Source organism: Rutilus rutilus, assembly GCF_951802725.1.
Source record: "Rutilus rutilus genome assembly, chromosome: 17".
Taxonomy (NCBI): Eukaryota; Metazoa; Chordata; class Actinopteri; order Cypriniformes; family Leuciscidae; genus Rutilus; species Rutilus rutilus.
Window position 1 is genome coordinate 13,796,013 of NC_140230.1, and position 25,250 is coordinate 13,821,262.

The 25,250-nt window shown below is 36.8% G+C and overlaps 2 protein-coding genes across 2 annotated transcripts in view; both read right to left on the reverse strand.

Annotated features, from left to right (window-relative positions):
* The window catches only part of osbpl3b (oxysterol binding protein-like 3b), an 85,887-nt gene extending 76,431 nt beyond the window's left edge, over positions 1-9,456 (reverse strand). The window contains exon 1 of the mRNA XM_084385598.1: positions 9,058-9,456. The gene's annotated coding sequence lies outside the window, so the exon portion shown is untranslated. The remainder of the gene's footprint in view (positions 1-9,057) is intronic.
* Positions 9,457-17,132: 7,676 nt separating this feature from the next.
* The window catches only part of spmip4 (sperm microtubule inner protein 4), a gene marked incomplete at its 3' end in the record, with an annotated part of 70,131 nt that continues 62,013 nt past the window's right edge, over positions 17,133-25,250 (reverse strand). Inside the window, exons 2-6 of the mRNA XM_084386014.1 lie at positions 19,848-19,993; positions 19,319-19,465; positions 17,704-17,775; positions 17,580-17,609; positions 17,133-17,292 (exon numbers count right to left, since the gene is read on the reverse strand). Coding sequence (XP_084242140.1) covers positions 17,133-17,292; positions 17,580-17,609; positions 17,704-17,775; positions 19,319-19,465; positions 19,848-19,933 — 495 coding nt within the window. The 5' untranslated portion in view covers positions 19,934-19,993. The remainder of the gene's footprint in view (positions 17,293-17,579; positions 17,610-17,703; positions 17,776-19,318; positions 19,466-19,847; positions 19,994-25,250) is intronic.

Below are 25,250 nucleotides of genomic sequence, written 5' to 3' on the forward strand. Positions count from 1 at the left end.
TTTAAGGCTAATAATTTTTCCAGACCACAGCCATTTTGACCCTTTAGTTACAGGTATTTTAAAAAGGCAAGAACAGCAGGGGAACAGTGGAGGAGCATGTTGAAGCTCTTTGCTGTCTTTATTATTTATAAGGACGAGGAGCCAATTAGTCATGACCTCTGAGCTTGACAACTCATCCGTCTCTGCAAACTAGCACAGGTCTTTTGATATTCTGACCTTTTCTGCATTCTATTCGCAAGACTTATTAGACCAGAAAACCTGTCCAGGAAGAAACACTTGCACTCTCTATGACTGCCAGGATTTTTAATAGTTTCGAATGAGCTTGGGTAAAAAAAAAAAAAAGTTATCCCTTAGGTGGACAACTAAAATTTTCACTTTTTACAACTGGCCCCTAGTTTGCTATTTTAAAGGGGTCATATAATGCCATTTTTGTACAAGCTAATATGATTCTTTAGGGTCTAAATTAAAAGTTTGCAATATACTTTAATTAAAAATTCTCATTAGTATTGTAAGAAAACACTAATTTTACCTGGTCAAAAACAACTCTGTTTTCAGCACGCCGTTTAAGTGCATGTGTCTTTAAATGATAATGAGCTTTGCTAACCCCGCCCCTCTGCTCTGTGCGTACTGCGTACACAGTTTAAATAACACAATAACCATAACGCGTTGTTCATTATAAACGTGGGATTATGAATTATATCGAGAACGTCGTACATAGAAAACATGCCGTAATGTACCCTGAGTGTAAACAGCCGTATTCATCGTGAAGCGTGCAAGCGATTTGCAAAGATTAATATAAATATTAATATAAAGGTTAATAAAGCGTTATACTCACTTCAGTTATTCTGGAGGTGCAGCAGGAACACGAATAGTTGGTACCGATCCTTTTTTCAGGAGCAGCTTCTTAGCAAAACCAGCTTTATACTGACCCTCGAGCAGTCTGGAATGTGAAATGATTCGCGCAAACATGAAAGCATTGACGTTGATCGTGGGGAATATTCCCTTCGAAAACAAACTCAGCCACTGCGTCTTCAGCGGTTCGGATTTAGGAACATCAAAATGACTGCTGTGTTCGTTATTGCACCCAAGAACAGAACACCACAATCGCTTAGACGCCATTCTGCTCATAGACAGTGCTCCAGTATCAACAATGACGCGCGGACTATGATGACAGACAGCTCGCTCACTAGCGAGGGCGGGTCTGTGTTGAAACGCTGCTGTCAATCAACAATCGTGGGAGGGGCGTCCGACCGTGTGACGTCACTAGGTCGAACGGCTTGATTTGAGACGGGGGAAACATATGGAGATTTAAAAAAAAACACTGGATGGATTTTTATCATTTTATGATGGTTGTGTACAGGCACTGCCAACACACATTTCAGTACAATCAACTTGTAAAAGTGCATGTACCATTATATGACCCCTTTAAAGTTGTTTTTACAATTGGCCCCTATTTTGCTATTTTAAAGGGGTCATATAATGCCATTTTTGTACAAGCTAATATGATTCTTTAGGGTCTAAATTAAAAGTTTGCAATATACTTTCATTCAAAATTCAAAAAAATTCCTAATGTTGTTTTGGAGTCTCCTACAACATGTTTACATGCATCAAAGGTAAAAAAAAAAAAAGTTTAATTTCCTCATAATATACATTTGCACATCATCACATTTTCAATGATTCTCAAACGACTCGTGAGATGAATCAATCTCTCTAAATCCCTCCTTTCCACGAGCTACTCTGCTCTGATTGGCCAGCCAGCTCAGTCTGTTGTGATTGGCCCACCGTGTACAGCGCGTCAGAAACAAAAACGCTCATTGCCATAACAACATCAGCTGTTCTGAGGCTTCCTACACTGTAAACTAAACACAGTAACGAACAATGATGTTGAATTGACCATATCAATGTGAGCGCGAGTCCGATGATGAAACATTGGAAGAACTAGTTATTCAACCCGAACCTCCATCGCTAGGACGACTCGAAAGCAGGACGTTTCTCAGTGAAACACTACTCTCAGTTTGAGGTACATTATGAGATGTTGCAACTGTAATTCCTCACCATCAGCATTAACAAGTGCATGTCCATCAACAAACCGATTATTTTACTTGTACTAATTTATTTACAGAGTATTTTTCGAATATATTGCGGTAAATACGATGGAAACTGTATCAACAACAGTGCATGTATGCAATGTATACATTAGCCGAGCTCTAGAGTGAATGATCTGATGTAACATAAAGCTGGTATATTTCCAAATATTTCCTCAAAGTAGTGAGAACGACAGACAATCTGCATTAATAGACACAGTTATAGGTAATAGTGGTCCACAACTGATTAGCAGAAGTATTTCAGGAGGACAGTGATAACGTGAGTTAGCCAGTTAGCAGGAGACATGTTTTTCGAACACTTTCAAGAGTAAAAACAGTTTGTGAATCCTGCATTGAACTCCGAGATTTGAGAAGCATTCGTCAGTGAAATAGAGGGAACACAGCAAAAGTTTTGGATTATACTGCTGTGATATCGTGGTAAAGATGATTTTTAACCACTGATTCTTCACATGCTCGTCCTTGGGCAGTGAAAAAAAAACTGGCTTTTCCTTCACATTATAGAGCACAGCGTCTTCTCGACATGATGCTATCCAGTATCCACAGGAATCAGCTGCTGGTTTGAGGTTCAAGGTTTCCCTGGTGTCTGCGTACAATAAGTGGACGGACAATTAGGGCTGTCGCGGTGAAGGAATTTCCCTTGTGGTAATTTTGAGTGGCTCAATAGCGCGATATGCGGTATTATCGCCATTTATTTATTTAATTTTTTATTTATTTGTTGCTATATAAATAAGTGTTACGATGTGGTCAGCATGTACAAAAACGTTTTCAGTAACCAATGTAACCGAAACTAAACAGCGTCTCTACGCATTGAAAGGCTGTCACTCAACACGCAGTTACATAGTTACGGCAACGGACTGTCTTTGAGTGAGTCATTAAATCGTTCATTCAACGAACACATTCAAAAACGATGATTCATTAAAAGATAGATGTAATGAAACAAGGTGTTAATTATTTTTTACTTTGAGCTCCACTTTTCAAGGCTCAGCTGATCAGCAATGCGTCGCATGGGTAACGCTGAAGCTGATGCTTCACTTAATAGAGACCAATGGCATTGATTCAATGCGTGACTCGCTGATTTTCTTCCCGCGGGTTCCTCGCACTGTGGATGCTGACCAGCGCTGACACTGTCGCCATTCATGGTAACACATTCAACGTTAAAAGGATGATACGACAAATATTTCGCTTTCCTTGGACACGGAAACCTTTTCACGAATATATATATGACTTGACCTCAAGGTAATTGCACACGCTCAGTCGATCTCTCTCATTCACTATCTGTTTAGGCTTAAGTGCAAATCCACGAAGCCTCTGTAAAAATCACCATGATAAACAGTCGTTATCATTATTAGCTTAACATTTAATACACATGGCATGAAGTTCAAAACAAGAAGGGTATAGCCTTATGAAAAAAGAAAACATGCGAATATTGGCTTGTCAGCAATATTGCGGTTATCGCGACAGCCCTACGGACAATATACTAATGTTTCGTCTTGACGTCACAACGAAACGGCTTATGACTCGTTTGAAAAATGATTCATTTAATTGACTCAGAGTCGACTCTTACTTTTGAAAGACAATAACTTTGTATACAGTGCACTTTCAGATTTAAAACTTTTCAGGATGTTTTCATTCACTTGGAGCTATGTTACACACTACATGAAAGGTAATTTTCAAAAATCCATAATAGGGGCCCTTTAAGTCACATAGTCCTGCCCACAGCCTGTTAGTAGACATTTTGGAATATTGTAAAGGCTAGATCGGGATGAAATTACTAATGTGACTGGTTGTTACTACATAACTAATCATTGGGATTTTAATGATTCCAGTTCCTTAACAGTTGATTTAGTACATTTAAAGGGATAGTTCACTCACAAAATTACTCACCCTCACGTCATTTTAAATCCCATAAGACTTTCTTCCATCTTCAAAACCCAAATGAACATATTTTAATGAAACCTGAGAGATTTCTGTCCCTCCACTTAAAGGCCATTCCACCAAAACAATTATGAAAAGTTCATCAAGTAATAGCCTAGTATTCCATATGAGTAGCACATTTCTGAAGAGACACGATCACTTTATATGATGAACAGATTTAATTTAGGCATTTATTCACATATTAACATTGAACAACACACATACACAGAGCACATCAAATATGTTCAACGGAAGCTCAAGCATACTTGTTTGACGCACATGAACAAACTTTATTGATTGTGGAGGAAGCATGTGTTAGCATGACATGTGAGAGGAAACCTAATGGGTTTCCGCCAAATGCGTCAATTATTTAACAACGAAATGTTTGGAAAAAAGGAAATACAATAATAAATTAAATAAATGTAATGCTAATTTTGTAATTTTTTCTGTTTTCTGTGAGGGAAGAAGATTTCACTGTGGGAATTGCCCTCTTTCTACAACACAAAGACAGCAATTAATATAAATGACACCAAAGGAAAGTTGAACCGAGCTATTGATATCAGCTGTCTACAGCACAGACTGTCTGAACAGACATAATGAGATAATATGTCATTAAGGCTTAAACACAATGTTAAAGATATCAGATTTTGCCTCCACTATTAGGTGAACGCAGCATGTAAAAGCAAATTGCTTTAAATAGACAACATATTAAATACAGTGAAAACCAGACAAGTCTGAGACAGAATGGTGTCTTTCCATCTAGCTGTAACCTCACCCACCTGTTTAGGTATAGAAATCACATCTTTTATGGATGAGGAAAGGAGACAGCGGCAACACCTGCCACTGCGTTTGAGCAACGACAACATCTGCTCTCAAAGCCCCTGTACATACTCTCACTCCATATCCACAACACATTTAATACACAGTTGAGATCATAGAAAACTTCCCAAAAGAAACATATCAAAGAACCACAGAATCGAACCACTTTTACCCTCCTGAGGTCTCTTATCAAACTCAACTTCACCTCACACTGTGACTATGGCAACAGCGTGTGTGGTTTTGTAAAACGGTCCTGAGCTCAGGCTGCTACCCTGGTGTGAAAATAAAGGTGTATTTTCTTGTTAAAGGACACGGCTACTATGTGCAGCCCCATACTGAGGAGGATTACCTGCATAGCTGCAGTCGCAAAAGAAACCAAAAAGACAAACATCTATGGTGGATGTCCACTTAAAACTTAAACTTCTTCCCAAACGCTCTGGTCTAATCTTTTGCCCACAGTTAGTTAGTTAGTAGTACTTTATTGTTCAGCCTTAGCTGAAAATTGGTCTTCGGTCTCGCCATACAATCACAAAACAATTAACAATCCACAATATGCATCAAAATAAAATGATAAAATAAAATATTCACATTTCCTTCCTCTTATTCAAAAGACTTATTGCATGTTTGTTTATATATTGCTTTAATCGCTTTTGGTGTTCTGTAGCGACGACGTGATGGCAATAATTAAAAAACATGATTCAAGGGGTGTGTTGTGTCTCTTGCTATAGTCAAAGCTTTTCTCTGAACAGCAATTTGATATAACTGTGCGACTGATTTTGGCTTAGATCCTATAATTTTTCCTGCTACTCTTATACCACACAGTTATATTATACCCTAAAACACTCTCAATTAAACTTATATAAACTCTTTGCAGAACAACCTGACTTACAGAAAATTCTCTCAATTTCCTTAGCAAGAATAGCCTTTGATTTGCTTTCTTACAAATAAGATTCACATTATCAGAAGAATTCAATTTACAGTCAATCATGGTTCCCAAATACTTCAAAGTCTCCCAAAGTCTTCACATTTTCAACTGTTTGATCACATAACATTATTTCTGTTACAGGCTCTGAATAATTTAAAATCAACTCTTTTGTTTTACTTACATTTATCAATAAAGAACTTGCTTTACACCATTTTTCTAGTTTCAAAACCTGCTCCTCATACTCAAAATGTACACAGTCTTTCCATAAAAGTGCCAAATCATCTGCATATTTGTATAATTTATAATTCTCATGCTGCACTCTTATACCACTTGTATAAACAGAAAACAACAGAGGTGACAGGACGCATCCTTGGGGTGCTCCCGTGTTTAAAGACATAATATCTGATTTAAACCCCCGAACACAAACTCGCTGTGGTCTATTTGTTAAAAAATTCTTTATCCAATGTACTATTTCTCCATTTACACCTAGAACAAGGAGACGTTCCAAGAGTAAATGTATCTGCATAGTATTAAAGGCAGAGGTATAATCAATAAAAAGAACACGCACATAAGCGTTTGCTTGTTGTAAATGGCTAGCAATTGTATCAACCATAGTGAGCGTTGCATCCTCTGTCCCTCTTTGCGATATGTATGCAAATTGCAGTACATAGTTTAAATATATACTCATATATGATGTACCTAGGAGTGTTTTCCACACTCACAACCACTAATCTGAGAGCTGGGCAGGGAATTGGAGAAGCTGTAGGAAGTACACAAAGAGTTGAAGAAATGGAAAGTGCCCCATAATGGCACCATAATACAATATTGATGGAAAAGGAAATTACAGCCTCTAATGCATCCTTTAGGTTTGTCCAGTCTGGGATATACCAAGCACAGAAATAGAAGCCAGAATGGATGATATGGAACATTCTTTTAGTTTATTTTTATGAGAAAGGGCAATGGACACATACAGAGGACTATCACATCCCCTTGCAACTACTAGGCTATGTACTAACATTTAAATTAATCATTTGATATGAACTCATTGTGTACATACATGTTTTTACATTGTATTTAAATGTTTAAATAAATCTGTAAATACATCTATAACTAAGTAGTAAAAATTTAATCTGTTTACAAATGAAATTAACTAATTTAATAATTGATTATCTTTACAACAGAACTGAATCAACAGTGAACTGAAATGCATCATTTTCTGTTACTGTAAAGCTGCTTTGAAACAATCTGTATTGTATAAAGCGCTATATAAATAAAGGTGGCTTGACTTGACTTAGACACCTAATAATAAGTGTGAGCCATATTTACATTATAACAATGTTATAAACACTTCATTGAACCATTAATGAATTAACATGATGCTAATTAATTCATAAAATTAATCACAATTAAGTGCATAAATTCATTATTAGATGAAAACATTTTAAAACTACTTAGGCAAATGAATAAACAGATATTACAAAAAATGGCAAAATATGGTTTCGTTTTTTTCCCCCTATATCATTGAAGTTTGTCAATATGTCTGAAGTTGACTTTCTTACGCATTCTTGGATTACGTCTGTTCTGTTTGTCAGTCGACATAGGCCTACTACATATGAGACTTTTTTAATATTTTCAATTTGTAACATTTTTAGTTAATACTTCATTTATTGTACTAATTATTTAACCCATTAGGTTGCGAACTAGTTTAAAATTAATGTCTCCTGAGTCGTGACATAGTGGCACTGATCATGAGGCAGGATAACTGCAGTCATTCATAATTTTAGATGTTATTAAAGACATCTGCGGCTTATCAGATTAATGTTCAGTCCAGTCTGTTAGAAACAAGCCTTTTCACACATCACTTCAAAAATCTACTGGTGTTTAAGCTACGCAGAGGACAATCTGACACCCTGTTCCATCCAATCATGTTTCGAAACACTGACACAGGCTTTAGAAATTTACTAACACAACCACTCTGACTCAGCGTAAATGTGTGGTGTACATCAATAAAATATTGGGCTTTTGTTACGCATTGAATTTCACTGTGGGATACTGTGTAAAATAATCATTATAGGAATCTCAGCAGAAATCCTCTGTCCTGTTCAACTGCTGTGTTCAGTTTCCAAAATTCTAATGCATCGAAGTCTTTGTTTCTTGGAGTACTGTTTATAGAAAGTGACAAATAAAGAGATAGGGGGAGAGAGAGAGAGAGAGAGAGAGAGAGGATCCACCTCATAGCTTCTACTCTCAATGGCTGTGAAGGAAGATAAAAGAGTCCACCCCCAATATATCTTACTGTGAAAATATTCACAAATTGGCCACTGAGGCAGCTCATTGTCCCTTTAAATAATGTGGTAGCACTAGCAAATATTAAAAAAAATAAAAAGTACTTCACTGGCACACGTTTCTAGTTAGGACTAGTACATACACAGAAAAACACATTTCACAATCTGTTACCATGGTGACAGGGAAATGACAAAAGAGTGTATTTCTAATGGATACAGTGCTCTTGTCACATTCAGATAGTGGTCAGAGTCAGACACCCAGTAGTTCAAACCCAGACCTCTCAAATACATGCTTTGACATTAACTGTTCAAACCAAACCATCATCATCACCTTCATCATCTTCACTTCCAAGTACATGCCTTTTATAGAAGCAATTAGATAAGCTTGTAAGTTGTACTTTAGAGTGCTTGTTATTTAATACATGTTGAAGTGCAAGCACCAAATTTCCTACTGCAACTTTAATGAACCTATTTGCATCTAAAGAGATTAAAGTCATCAATAGAGAAAGACTCTAATACTGACATAATGCGTACTAAGATCGTAATACATTCTTAAATGAAGAAATATGAAAGAGTCACTTTGACAGGCCAACAAAATAAATATCACGTGTGATGCCTTGTGCATTTAAGAAAATAGCCTACCTTAATATAATGCCATGAATTGTATTGTTCATTATGACAACCAACACAATACATTTCACAATGTATGCAGCCATTAAGCAACTCTCAAACTAAAACACTAACAGAAGACTTTTCTCCTCATAAGAGAATTTTAGTTATAGCTGTGCATGAATTCCTGTCGTCCACGCCCAAACAAAAATAGTTTCCAAGAGGCATCAGTTATTAAAGCGTTTTTACAATGTCTTGACTTGGGAGACATTGCTTGCAATCATGCATGGACATGTTTCCAGACAGCATGGCATGCAGAACACATGAAATAGTGAAAAGAATAAGGAATGCCATAGTCAATTACAGTAGTTACACAAAATTGAGGAAGTTTTTAACTTACCTTTTAAGCTGAAGTAACTAGTGTTAAACTGACCGCCACTTCCGGAGGATAAGAAAACTGCGGAGGGAACTACGAAATGTATCCGCGCGGCATCTTGTCGAGCACACAGCGTATCAAGCGAAAAATAATAACAAACAAAACAGATTTGTGAGTAGACTGTCGCCTCTTTTGAAGTTTACGTTAGGTATTAACGCAACAGACCTCCGAACAATAAAACTGGATACATTTAAATATTGAAACAACCCGCTATTATTCAACATGTAGAAATAAAACGATTACAGGTAAACCGAGTCTGAAGATGCGCTGCCCTCGCGCTCACTGTGCAAATAAACGGTGCTGCAACTGTTGTGCGCGTGGGTTCTGCAAGCGGTTCACACAGACGCAACTGATAGTGACCTTAACCAATCAGCGGGGGAATTACCACCTACGTCACTTGTAGAGGCGGGGCTACACCGGGTTGACAGCACCTTTTCCGTGACGTCGCCGCTTTCAGAGCTCACTAGTTCCTAGAAGCGTCAATTTTGTTACTCTTTGGATACTTTGATGAAGATAAATGGTTCTTTTTAACACAGATCCTACATTTCCTAATTTATTAAATACATCTTTGCTTAGCTGCTTCCCCTGGCCAGCAACTTGACATTTTACATATTTGGTGATGGATGTTGGTCCTTGTGAAGGTCACTCCAAAGTCACGTTGTGTACAATTTTTATAATGTATGGCATTATTCTGGTTCATGTTACATCTGATGTTGTTAAAAATGAATGTTTATTGCATTGTTTTACTGTCTCGTGTTACAGTGATGGTGTTTTGTATGTGTATGACACTGCACCTTCAGTATGTTATACCTCAGCTTTACTCTATGACAAAAAAATGGGGTTCTTTATAGAACCGTAGGGTTCTTGATTCAGGTTTTAAGAATGCTTTATGCCAAAAAGGTTCTATATGGAGAAATGTCTTAAAGGGATAGCTCACCCAAAAAAAAAAAGATAATTCTGTCATCATTTACTCACCCTCAAGTTGTTCCAAACATGAATGTCTTATTCTGAACACAAAAGAAGATATTTTGAAGAACATGGGTACCCAAATTGACTTTCGGGGCACCATTGACTTCCATAGTATGGAAATAAAAATAATATGGAAGTCAATGGTGTCCATCAACACTGTAAATGATGTAAAATTATATGATCAACTTTTTTATACAAGTAATACAAGAATAAACAAAAAAAATGTAAGGCAGCAACTTCTTCTTTTCTTTTTTTCTTCTTCTTTTTTTACAGTGTACTGTTTGATTACAAGTTGTTTGGAACAACATGAGAGTGAGTAAATGTTGACAGGATTTTCAGATTTGGGTGAACTATGATACTTTCACGTTTAACTTTATTTTTATTTTTTTGACCCACTTTATATTAAGTGTCTACTAACGTTTAAATTAATAATTTGATACAATGCACTAAATGTGTACATACATGTTTGGTAACACTTTATTTGACAGTGTCGTTGTTACACGTTACATGCAGTTACTATAGTAATAACATTAGATTATAATTACAAGCAACTAACCATAAACCAAACCAAACCCTAATAATCCTATAGCAAGCACATGTAGTTAATTATTATTACTCAGTACTTAAATGTATAATAACAGTGTAATAAAGACACGTTAAAATAAAGTGTAACCACGTGTTTTTACATCGTATATACCTGCATGTAATTAAATCTGTAATTAATTTCTGAATTAAAATGAAAAATGTATTAAAACTAAATTATTAAAACTAAATCTATACAATCCCAAAAAGTGAATCATTGTGATAATTTTCATGAAAGTGCTAATGGTTTGGGTAAATGGAGTGGCACTACACATTCAGTCGTGGAGGCGCCTGACACAAAAGGTTGGGAATCACTGCTCTTACACAGTCATAAACATATAAAATTTATGGTGCTATATTGATTTATGATGTTTCCGTGATGTTTTAAGGTCATTAAGAATGCATGCCATATCCTTTTTGTTATACATAGCAACATCCACTCAGGCACATCAATTATGTACAGGTTGTCACTATAAAGACACCAGTACGTCACCAATAAGAATTGGACAACCCTTCATGAATTATTAGATAATTAACCTTTTACAAATGTAGAGCATTCAAGCCTTTATTGTGATGTCAAAGCCAATCAGCAGCAAAAAAAGAGAAGCCAAATAATACATGTTAGTTCTATGTATCTTTCATCAGTTTGCTGTTGCCTGTAATGGAGGATAAAGTAAAAACAGAGGAGGGATGTTGAGGGTATTGTTAGTCATAGTCGGACGTGCTGTGTATTATGGGGGTGTGTTCACCAAGCCGTGCATATTTTTAGCACATTCCCGGGGTATTACACACACCCTCATCATTGAGAGTGCTCATGTGTGTTAGAGGACACAGTACTCATTCATGTGAAGTGGGTTTGTGCGTGACTGCACTGGAAATGTGTGGGCTTCCACCAGAAACTAGATGCAAACAATAATCGCTCAGCATTATAACAGATTGCATCCACAGTCACCTAACATTTCCAAAGCACACAGTTTGAGAAAGTTCCCATACTGGTGAAATGTGGTTTGTTAAGTCTTTGACTAAGCAACATTACACTGTCGATGTTTGTCTTGATTTTTTTTAAATATTTACAGCATATTAAACGACATTACATGTTGTGACTGCCTCTAGTTAAAATGACATGTGTAGGCAAAATAACTTTTATTTATACATAATTTAGTTAGTACAGCTATAATCAATACAAATGTTCTACAGCGGTGGTCCTCAGCCAGGGGGGCTCTGCAAACTTATTTAAATTCAGTTATATGAACATAACCTTAATTACTTAAATGCAATGAATGAATGAATGAATGAATGAATGAATTACAACAGAAGAACAGGTACATATCAGCATATAAAGGAAAGCCTTCAAATATGGTCTCGGACAAAGGGGTTGGGGGTGTTTTAGATAAAACCCACTGCAACATAGGGCTTTGTTTCGGTTGACAGAAGATTTCTAAAGAAAGACAATTCTCCCATCTAGTGTTGGAATTAAGATACTACAAAATTGTGGTTTCATTATATAGTGGCCAGTTTCCTAAAAGCTTAAGTTATGAAGAGATCTTGCTATTCAGCAACAGCTTTTATCACAGTCAACTTAACAAAATATGATGTTGAATTATATTATATTATGTTATATTGTTATAAGCTTCATTTTTTTTATGAGCTTTTACACCAAAATGTGGGGCATGTCTAAATCCAGTTTAAAAACCTGATTTGTGTAATTATCAAATTTTCTAGCACTAAACATTAAGCAACCCTCAAAACATATACATTTACATATATTTAGATTTTTTAATCTAAGTCTCTTCTGCTCACCAAGGCTTCATTTATTTGATCCAAAATACAGCAAAACAGTAATATTGTGAAATATTTGTACAATTTAAAATACCTGTTATCTATTTGAATATATTTTAAAATGCAATTTATTCCTGCGATCAAAGCTGAATTTTCAGCATCATTACTCCAGTCTTCAGTGTCACATGATCCTTCAGAAATATGATGATTTGCTGCCAAAGAAACATTTATTATCATTATCAATGTTGAAAACAGTTGTGTACAATTTCTTTTCAGTATTCTTTGATGAATAGAAGAACAGCATTTATCCTTTTGTTTTTTAATAATTTTTAAAGATTTATAAAATTACAAATACAGCCAACATTTTCACACCTAAAAACATGGGATTTGCGCCCTCTATTGATTTAATAGAGTCATGGATCCCTGAAGTTCTTTGTGGAATGTGCCAATCATTTAGTTGATGACAGTGAACTATACTATTTTCATGGTGTCTGAAGAAGTCAGCAACAGTTATGGTTTACTCTGACAATATTCACAGAAAAACTTTCTGCATTGATGAAAAATTACTAAATTAAACATTATGTATGCTAGACTGCCTGTAAAGGCCATTCAAAAAAATTATATATATATATATATATATACATATTATTATTATTATTATATATAATTGCAGTCCCTTATACACCTCCAACAATGGCTGAAATACAGATTGCTGTCATTCTTCAGCTTTCTGTATGCGTGAAAGGATCTGTGTACCCAAGTGCTCAAGGACAACCAGTGGGCCGACACACATTGCTGCTGTGAGGCATGCTTTTCACTTATTTGAAAAAGGTCCTGAAGTAGAAATAAAAAGAATAGAGGAGAGTGGGGACGGTTGCAACACTTTTTACATTTCCTTGAGTTTCTCAGAGGCTGTTTGTGTTGAAAGGCCAACGTTTTAATACAATATACCCACAGCCATCAGCTGCCCACACTGCTGCAACATGTGTACATATGATAATATGTACAATTTATACTTGAATAGACAAAGTCAAATGTTGTAATAGACCCCATAGCGGGGTATCCTGTTGGCTATACCAGCATGTAACCAAATTCAAGGTTATTTTGGCTAGAAGTGGGTTATTCATAGCCCGATTATATCGGAAACGACGGCTATTGCTTACTGGGTATTTGGTGTGCTGTTCGAGGGGAGGGCTCCAAGATCGGAGTTTGGCCTGAACCCAGTGTGCTCCCCCCATACCCCTGACTGGGAGGAAACAGCAGAGAGTGAGGTGGCGGAGGGATGCAGACATTTTTTTTTGTTGCATCACTGCATCAATAGGAAGAGAATTTGGTGATATAAATGTTCCAAAAGTTCCAAGTGCCTAACCACATGGGAACACTAATCACCATAATGGTGAGTTCAAACAAAACCATTTTTTCAAACAAAACCATTTTTTTCTGAGGCCCTGTCCCAAATGGAACCCTAAGACTCCCTTGATCTTCCTCCCCTTTTGTGATGTAATGTCACTTTGACTGTCGAGTAGAAGTCTGCTGCGGAGCTCATGGGCTTGCGGGCTCGGCAAAAGTGCACATCAAGGGGGGATATTGGCCACAAAGGGGCTTCTGAAATGACAAATGGGACACCCTACGGTGCACGGTCCTGTGGACTTAACGTACACCCGCACACAGCAGCCATTGTAAGTCCACAAGACTGCAAGTGGACTTGAAGTGTGCCATTTTGGACAGGGCCTGAGTAACAAAGGCATAGTATTATTATTCATTAGAGAGAGTACCACCCTCTTCTAGAAACTGCAGGCCCAGGTTAATCAGGAGAATTCCTGGTAGTCCGCTCATGAACTGGTACCACTAAACAGCACTTCGGACACGGCAACTGTATACTGTAGTTCATTTTCAATAAGAGAAACGCAGAAAACAGGAAAAACGCTTGCGGTCTATAATTATTACGTGTGCGTACGTTATTAAGGTGTGCCACATGATATAATAGAGACAGACTTTGCATCTGATGACGTGAAGTCAGAAGTAACAAGATTAATATGACCTATTCTGTAAATGAGTTTTACAACTCTACTAGCTATATATATATATATGTATATACACTCACCTAAAGTATTATTAGGAACACCTGTTCAATTTCTCATTAATGCAATTATCTAATCAACCAATCACATGGCAGTTGCTTCAATGCATTTAGGGGTGTGGTCCTGGTCAAGACAATCTCCTGAACTCCAAACTGAATGTCAGAATGGGAAAGAAAGGTGATTTAAGCAATTTTGAGCGTGGCATGGTTGTTGGTGTCAGACGGGCCGGTCTGAGTATTTCACAATCTGCTCAGTTACTGGGATTTTCACGCACAACCATTTCTAGGGTTTACAAAGAATGGTGTGAAAAGGGAAAAACATCCAGTATGCGGCAGTCCTGTGGGCGAAAATGCCTTGTTGATGCTAGAGGTAAGAGGAGAATGGGCCGACTGATTCAAGCTGATAGAAGAGCAACTTTGACTGAAATAACCACTCGTTACAACCGAGGTATGCAGCAAAGCATTTGTGAAGCCACAACACGCACAACCTTGAGGCGGATGGGCTACAACAGCAGAAGACCCCACCGGGTACCACTCATCTCCACTACAAATAGGAAAAAGAGGCTACAATTTGCACGAGCTCACCAAAATTGGACAGTTGAAGACTGGAAAAATGTTGCCTGGTCTGATGAGTCTCGATTTCTGTTGAGACATTCAGATGGTAGAGTCAGAATTTGGCGTAAACAGAATGAGAACATGGATTCATCATGCCTTGTTACCACTGTGCAGGCTGGTGGTGGTGGGGTAATGGTGTGGGGGATGTTTTCTTGGCACACTTTAGGCCCCTTAGTGCCAACTGGGCATCGTTTAAATGCCACGGCCTACCTGAGCATTGTTTCTGACCATGTCCATCCCTTTATGACCACCATGTACCCATCCTCTGATGGCTACTTCCAGCAGGATAATGCACCATGTCACAAAGCTCGAATCATTTCAAATTGGTTTCTTGAACATGACAATGAGTTCACTGTACTAAAATGGCCCCCACAGTCACCAGATCTCAACCCAATAGAGCATCTTTGGGATGTGGTGGAACGGGAGCTTCGTGCCCTGGATGTGCATCCGAAATCTCCATCAACTGCAAGATGCTATCCTATCAATATGGGCCAACATGTCTAAAGAATGCTTTCAGCACCTTGTTGAATCAATGCCACGTAGAATTAAGGCAGTTCTGAAGGCGAAAGGGGGTCAAACACAGTATTAGTATGGTGTTCCTAATAATCCTTTTGGTGAGTGTATATATATATATACAGTATATATATACTGTATATATATATTAAAAGGCACAAAACCTACACAAGGACAGTATCAATTCTTAAAACCGCCTCTTCTCTACGTATCCTCAGTTGTGGCACTTGAGGTCAAGAGTCAGTCGTCTCCATGACAACAGGAATAACTTATCTCTTAAACCCACGTATTACGCCAGCTGTTCCTCTTCCTGGATTTTTTTTTAATATTACAACTGTCATCATGAATTGCTAAATTTTCCCTTTTTTTTAAATAAATGTTTGGTTTTAGCAATACTCTTGTTAATTAACATTAACTTTCAAGGATACAATCTCTGTCACACATGTTTCAATTAACATCACGCACACTATACACGTCTCCTCCCCCAAACAAAATATATATTTTTTGGCAAATGTTAAGGCCCTTTTCACACCAAATGTGAAATGAATAAGCCTCAGGCTAAGGGAAATGTACACAGTAGAGGGCGCAGCTCAAACAAACCTTTCAGCTGTGCTGCCATTCTGGATCGCAGAAGAACTGGGTGAAAGAGTAGAAAGTTCAACAATCTTGAAATTAAAATTAAACATAAATGTGATGTTAAAAGTAAAAGTATTTTTTGCTTATTAGTATGGTTGAATTAGATCATCAAAGGTCAGCAGCAAAGACATTGCTTAATAAAGTGAGATAACATAAAGCATATTTATATTAGGCATGTTTGCTTTGAAAAACCAACCAACAATATATAGATAAGAACATGAGTACAACAATTAACAGTAATGGCGTAGAAGAAGAAAACTACAGACATGGGTCTCTGAAAGTATCAATAAGACATCTTTTAACAGTGACTTAGAAAAATGTCTATGGTAGATTGTGGTAGAATGGTAGAATGTCTATGGTAGAATATGTACATTGATTCTCCCTCTATAAACCTCCAACAATAGCTAAAATACAGACTGCTGTCATTCTTCAGCTTTCCGAATGCAGAGGTGGCACAGATGCTTGGAGAATGAAAGAATGTGTGTTTGCAAACGCTCAAGGACATTGCAGCTGTGAGACATGCTTTTCACTTGTTTGAAGAAGAAATAGAAAAATAACTATTCTCAGTGAAGCTAAGGTCATTCTAGCACCTTTTAAATAGAAAAAAGAAAGGACAGACTCAGAACTCAGTGAACTATCTGCACCCAACAGAGCTACAGATAAATGATTTACTGTAGTTTATAACGATTCTGATGTTTATATTTTGGGGCAGGAGTGCACATATATTTGTGAGGGACTCAATCTTTGAATGAGGTGTATGTTTTTTGTTTGTGAAAGAGGCTGTCTGGATCACAAAATGCATTTTGTCCACAAACTTTTTCAATACATATAATTTTGTTTTTGTTATTCAGCTTTTATTTTATGTTTATTTGCTCCTTTGATGATGCCGCCACACAACTACAGGAGCAGAAGCACTGGAGGGCTGGACTGGTAGGGATCGGTATGATGGAAATATAGCGGGATACCGGGGGATGTGGGAGCTGAAAGGATGTTCCCTCGGAATATCAACTTTAATCATCTTCTTACTGTAAGAACACACACAGACACAGGATTATAAATCTCAGGATTTTTCCAATGAAAAGATTGTGCTTTCACTCTATCCTTGATCCATCCCTGCCTGACAGCAAAACCAATTACCCAACAGCATGAAAGGAAGAGAGTAGAAGAGAAGAGAGCATGTGTGTTATTCTAATGTGCAGTTGATACACACAAATACAAATACTAATATTTATATACAAATAAATAAATACAGCATGCAAGGTGTGCAAAAGAAAAAACAGAAAACGGACAGAAAGATATTTCATAATTTTACCTCATGTCAATATCCGTCGGTTTGGGAACCCTGGAATCAATGCATAATAAAGTAATAAATATGATAATATAACCTAATTTGATTAGTATGTGAAATTAGCAAGCGAGAGTCTGTGAAAACTTACAGCTGGTCATTCAGTCGGACATTACTCTTCTTGGTGAGGGTGAGGTCATAATATTGCTCAATGATGACAGACCTAAACGTAAGCACATTCAAATTTTAGTCTGAAAATCTTTTAAGTCATGCATTTAGAAAACGTTATCGGCTTTTTCATGATCAGTTTTTCAATAAAACAAATAAAATTAAGTTTATAAATAATGTAAATTTAATTAAAAATACATTCATAAAATTCAACTATGTAAATTAAACATTAAACAGTTCTATATTTTATTTACATAATGAATGAATTAATATATATATATATATAGATATATATATAGATATATATATATATTTTTTTTTTTATATATATATATATATTTTTTTTTTATATATATTTTTTATATATATTAGGGCTGTCAAAAGATTAATCATGATTAATCGCATCCAAAATAAAAGTTTGTGTTTACATAATATATGTGTGTGTACTGTGTATAATTATTTTGTATATATCAATACACACACATGCTTGTATATATTTAAGAAAAATGTGTAATTTATATATAAATATATACAGTATATGTATGCAAATATTTCTTAAATATATACATGCATGTGTGTGTATTGATATATACAAAATAATTATACACAGTACACACACATATATTATGTAAACACAAACTTTTATTTTGGATGCGATTAATCGCGATTAATCTTTTGACAGCCCTAATATATATATATATATATATATATATATATATACACACACACACAGTATATATATATATATATATATATATATATATATATATATATATATATTAAAGGAACACACCGACTTTTTGGGACTTTAGCTTATTCACCGTATCCCCCAGAGTTAGATAAGTTCATACATACCCTTCTCATCTCCGTGCGTGCCGTAACTCTGTCTGACGCACCCACTGCTAGCCTAGCTTAGCACAAAGACTGGAGGTAAATGGCTCCAGCTAGCATACTGGGAACTATATTCTCAGAAGGCGAAGCACTGCTACTTCTACAGAGTGATTTACTCCAACTCTGAGCGAACTCTCTGCTCCTCACCACGGGGCTTCTCAACTGCTGCGAGCAAATCACTCCGCCCAAGTAGCAGTGCTTCCCCTTCTGAGAATATAGTTCCCAGTATGTATACGGTTAGAAGATGGCTGTGTCACATGTGACCTTGTTATTTGTACACGCTGTGACTATACAAATCACAAAATGTAAAAAGGAAAATGTTGGCGTTATTTTGTCACTTATTGGGAGCAGTATGCTAGCTGGAGCCGTTTACCTCCAGTCTTTGTGCTAAGCTAGGCTAGCGGTGGGTGCTTCAGACAGAGTTACGGCATGCACGGAGATGAAAAAAGTATGTATGAACTTATCTAACTCTGGGGGATACAGTGAATAAGCTAAAGTCCCAAAAAGTCAGCGTGTTCCTTTAAACAATAAACTTAAATATATTAAAAACAAAATTAAATATGGTTAAAATAAAATAACTTAAAATATGATTCATTATAATCATTTAATAAGTTATTTTTGAAATGAATTTAACTAATGTAATATTTAATTTTATTAAATTGTGTTCAATATATATCAGATATGTCATAAGAATTAGCATTGCTTACTCAGGCAACACAGACCCTCCGAAGCCGAAGTGTTGATGTCCCTTAATGACTGCAGGGATATGTTCATTCCGATAACTGAAAGCCATCTTTCTATAAGCCTGTTGGCTTTGCTCTTTATGATGCCTTTTTGGGTAGACCCTGTTGTCCCTATATGTACAATTGAAAGACAATGAGTTTAGATCACATTACACTTATTTTTCTTTATGTTTATGTCCTTAAAATGTAATAACAAAATAATCCTCTTCATTATATAGAACTAAATCTTAAAGGAATAGTTCACCCAACAATAAAAATTCTGTCATAATTTACTCACCTTCAAGCTAAACACATTGACTTCCATAGTACCCATACAATGGAAGTCAATACCATCAACTATTTGGTTACCCATATTCTTCAAAATATCTTCTTTTGTGTTCAGCAGAAGAAATTCATACAGGTTTGGAACAACTTGAGGGTGAGTAAATTATGACAGAATTTTCATTTTTGGGTGAACTAACCCTTTAAATGCAGGATCCTAGAATATCCTCACCTTGGAATATAGAGTCCAGAGATGCTTAACGGTTGCCTCAAGATGGGTGGGAGTCTGAGTGGAGAAGGGCAGGTTTCCTCTTTCATGGTTCCCAGTCAAATGCTCTGGCACACAGGTTGAAAGGTGGGCAGGTGTTCAGCCTGATTCTGGTGGATCAAAGGAAGCAAATGTTGGAAAGGTGGACGCCGCCGTGAAAATTGCATCTGCTACCGAAAGCTTGGATTCCCACACTGTTAGTATTGAATCTACAAACAGCCACATGAGACCACAGAGTGACACTTTATCCAAGTCCGAACACCATCACTATGGAAGCTCAGCTGCAGCCTTTGTTGTGTTTAAGGGATTTGGTGATGCGAGATGCTCATTAGACCTGACTCGCTGACAGATCGCACTTAATCCTACTGCTAAGCCCTTAAACTCACTTATAAATTCAAAATATAATGCAAAAGTCGTCTTTGAACAAATTAGGCTGATGTCAGTTCCCGTCTGTAGGTTTTAACTGTTACACTCAAAGCTAATTATGTAAATTCAAAAGTAAATGTATTCCTAATGAATAATGCAAGAAATCAATAGCCCTCAGAGAGCAATCACAGCTCAGAATGTAAAGTCTGCCGTGGCTGGGTCTCTGAGTGCAGAAAGTTCGGTGCTGGTATTCAATAGATAGGCTGAAACCAGAGCTGGCTATCTGAGAAACAGAGATCTAGGCTATGCAGAGAGTGTAAACCCTTCTCTGGTTTCAACAGTTAACTGAATTCAAAGCACATGCATCCAATGGAAAAGTAGTGCAGTTTACACATATAGGAATGTGTTAATGAAAAATTCATTGTTCTTGTGTCCATTCATTTAAACTTGTTGATTTCAATTGAGTGTGTGTAAAAGCATCTGACCATATATATTTCTGTGAGGGTTTTCTAACAGCTGAAGAAGGGACAGGAAGACAGGGTGATAAAAACTTACACCTGAGCACGAGAAAGGATCCAGCCAGGAGAATACAGGGGTCGTTTAACAATAAACAAGGGGTCCCATGCCATCCCCTTAGGGGATAAAGAACAGCAGGAGGTCATCTAGATTGTAAATGAAGGCCTTTTGGCTTCTCAGGGATAAAGATTGTAAATAAAGGCCTTTTGGCTTCTCAGGGACAAAGAACAGCATAACCTGCCCAGGGGGGGGGGGGTAGAACCAGTCCATACTAGATGTCTTTAAGGAAATTTACAGAGACTAGGGAAAGGAGGAGTCAAGAATGTCAGAAACCTGTATAAAATGTCTCAGTTTTATTATGTCAGTAGGCTTTCTGTTTCACATCTGGGTGGCTGCGGTTGCGAAAAGATTCCTCAAAGAATAAAGGCCTTTTCTTCTTTATTACAATTTTGCCTTTTGAGTGTTCCTTAACCCTGTGATGCTGTTTTTCCCAGTGAGATAAAAAATTGCTATTACAGCTGGTGTCAAGAAGAGGGATCCTGTGCGAACGCTTCTTCTCCTGGTCCTGAGAACGGATTTGACGGGAAAGTGCACAACCTCGGCAGCACCTAGGCAGCCGTCTCATACCTCGACAGTTTGGGATAGAAACTCAACAGATTACGGGAGAGAGAGCAATTCCGCATTCAGGGCCAGTGAAGGAAGCTCCCACCAGGACAATAAAGAATCCGCGGATTGCGGGAGAAACAGAAAAAAGCATCTGGGTAAGACACGGCAAATTGTTTTATTGAAGTTGAGTGTAATTTGATAATTGTGAGTGAACCATATTGGCTGAGTTTTGCTTTTTGGTACGGGCGAAAGTTGATTCAGGGGAATCACAATTTTTTTTGGGGGTAAGGGAATTGATCTGAGGAATTCGAATCAGTTTCTACCTCACTTAGCTCGTTGGTGGACGGAAAGCCCACAGGTGATTCAGGGGAATCACAGATTCAGGGGAATCACAGATTCAGGGGAATCACAGATTCAGGGGAATCACAGTTATTGATTAATTAGTTTCACTCAAAAGTGCTAGTAACCAAAAAAAAAAAAAAAAAAAAAAAATTAATCGATTTAGGTGGACGGAAGAGCCACGTCAAATCAGAATTAATCGAGCGCTGGAAAGTGCTTATAGGAAGTTTTTGAGTGAAACGTAATTACAAACCACCCGACCGATCTTGGGGTAAGGGAAAGATCGGGTCTGTTGAAGACGTTTGACAGATACTGTAAGACACGTGTCGAAATTGTGAAATCCAGAAGGGAGATTCAGCCAAAATGGGGTCATCTAACAGTAAAGTAGATCATTTTTATACACCAATTTTCTGTTAAAAGAGAAATAATGATGGTGGTAAATGTAAATGTATTTCCCCGAGGCGGGAACCTTGAGTAAGATAAGACTCAATGTTGTAAAAGAATCAATAGAAAAGAACGAGGGAAAACAGAATGGTTGTTGTGTGTGTGTTAAACGTGTGTAAAGGATCTTTATGTGTGGCTGATGAAACTTTGAGCAAAGCAATGACTGATAATTTGAGCAGTGTTGTGAATGATGAGCATATGAGATTGTACAAAGTAGTCTACAGGGTTTTCTGAAATGCTAACTTATCCGTTACTAGTCAGAAAGGGTTGTTGAAGTTTGTTCATGAGTGTAAAACTGTGAACGGACAGTGAATTGTTGGATGGGAAAGAAGCAGATAAAAGAGAACAGAGTCGATGCAGAAGGAACTGACATGTAGGGGAAGATAGGATGTTTTTTTTCCTGATGGAAACAGTGAATTGTTGGATTGAGCACATGCAGAAGGAACTGACATGTAGGGAACGATAGAGTTCATGGAACTATTTATGAACGCCTGATTAAGTCAAATTAAGTTGAAATGGTACGAAAGGTGAGTTTTAGATGGAAATGGGGCGTTGAGTATGATTAACAGGGATTGATATGTTTATAAGGATAAGGAATGTTTCATTAAGTAAAACGATTGTCTTTTGAACCTAAAGGGTCCAGCTATGCTGGGAGTACAGCAACAGCGCTTGCTTGTTCAAACCAGCTTCTGAATGTTAAATGTATACTTGTTTTGTAATCAGTGTTGTTGATGATAATATCAAATTAGAAAATGTCCAGAGATTGGATATTTTGTTGATATTAAGCCATTTAAGGAAAATATATTGTTTTATAAAGGAAATTATGGGTTGGAGATAATTTCCCCAGACACGTGTGACCAAAGTTAATCAGAAACTTTGTGAAACCCGTTTAGAATATTTAGATTTTCCGTGTCGCTTATGAAAATTAATGTTCTGCCAATAATGACGATGTGAATGCTTTATTGTATTAATGTTATGAAAACAAGGGTATTGAAGAATAGATTGCCATACTTTTGTAACAAGAGTTGAAGGTGCAAGCGGCTAAGATAGCTGTCTGTGTAATTTAGAGACTGAGAAGATTTAGAGAATCTTGTGATTTCTGTGGAACAGTAGAGATAAGTGGGACTGAATAATGATAATATTAAGTTGAATCTGCATACTAATCATTTGAATAAGCTATCAAACCAGTGTTAATGAAATTAATGACATGCTAAATTTCTTTATACTGTATGAAGAGTAACTGAATAGTCCTGATACAAAAGAGAGCAAATGCTGTAAGCAGTTCTGCTCACGCTCTGAAGAGAATTGCAGATGATGTTTAGTAAAAGTTTGATTGTAATTAGAAAGATAAATAGTAACTTGACTGGCTCCAAACAAAGAAAGTGCCAAACTAACACAAATGTAAAGAAAAGTCTGTGTTAATATGAGTTAGAAAGTAGATCAGTGTTAATATGATGAAGATTGTGATTCGGCTATTGTAATTGAATTTGCAGCTGGGACAGTGGGGGAAAATGCAGAGAACTTATCAGTGGCTCTGTTTGCATTTCCTGAATAGGAACGCTCTGCTTCAGGGGCGTAAAGTAGGGTGGAGATGTTAGAAAGATAAAAGGCAGAATAACAGAGAGTGTTTTATTGCAGTCAGCTGGGTCATTCAGTGACTGTAAATGCCCACTGTATGACTGTAAAAGTAAATGAAGGAGAAAAGAAAGTTGATAGATGGAACTTTTGAAAGTTGTTAAGAAGATTGAAAGATATTAAGTGTAAGGAATTCCTTTTGAAAGGAAAAGAACTATAAAAAGTACCGGTTGACGTAAAATTACAGATGAGCTAAATGAGTTGCAAAATATTTTAAAAGTACCGATCACTAAAAGGATGATTGTGTTTTGAATGAAACGCTTTGATAAGGTTTTAGATGATATAGAGAGACAAATCTAACGAATGATTCATAGTGATAATCATAAAATGTATGACAAGCAGAGAGCGCAGCCTCAAAAGTTAGTATGAACCATAGAAGCAGATTGATAAACTCCTAGAGAAAACATTGAAGTCGGGTATTAAATTATGGTAATTGAAAATAAAATTGAAATGAAATTTGAAACGTTATTAAGAACTAGAATAATTATTATTTCTTTAAGATAAAATAAACAGAAGCAGTGTTACAGGATTAACAGTTGCTAAATGTAAAATGTGTAAAAGGCATTTGATTAAACAAAGGCTTGTTAATGTTGATTTTAAAAGATAAGAATGTGATTTGGCCAAAACAGGTTTGCTTATCTAAATCTGGCATGTGCTGTAACTGAAACTGCCACAGTTTCAGTGCAACAGAGACTCATTCGGAGTGGATATTTGTAATGTCTAAATTACAATACATGTAATTTATGGAAAAGATGCCTTAAGATGGGCTACAGTTAAAGAAAAGATGGCAGATAAAGTCTGAAGTTAAAGGTTTATGAGAATGCAGTGTACCAGTCCTGATGCCTCAAGAGTCTCTCTCTCATTCAATGTCAGCTGAAAGCTGTTTTCTGAGGCTGTGTAAAGCACAGTGTTTCAGCTGAACAGATTCATAGATGCGGAAAAGCTAAGGCAGTTCAGATTTGACAAATTTAGAGGACAATTTGTAAATGTTTTAGAAGTAAACCTGAATGACTTTAGAAGTCTTTACAATAACACTGTTTAGGACTTGCTTATTTTAGGACCAGAGACTTTTAGCTCTCATTTTAGCTTCCACCATAAAACAGGGTCGATGGCTCCGGCTACAGAAGTAACAGTACACTGAATGTACGATTGTGATCTAAATTCACTGACTATAATCAGGTTGCTACCTTTAAGATGATTAATGAATTTAAGTGATTAAATACTGTTGTTATTAACCTGTCTCCCTGTGAACACTATTAGGTCAGAATGGCTCTGATGACTCTTGAATGCGCCTTTTCCTAAGCTCCAGAAAACAACAGATTATGTTGAAGAAAACGGTCACAGATTCTGTGATGGGAAAAAGCGGTTACCAGTGTGTACGAGTGATTACTTCAACGACGGGTACGATCTTTTAGGCCAAAAAGACAACCTAAGACAGAAGGGTCACGCAAAAACACTGGG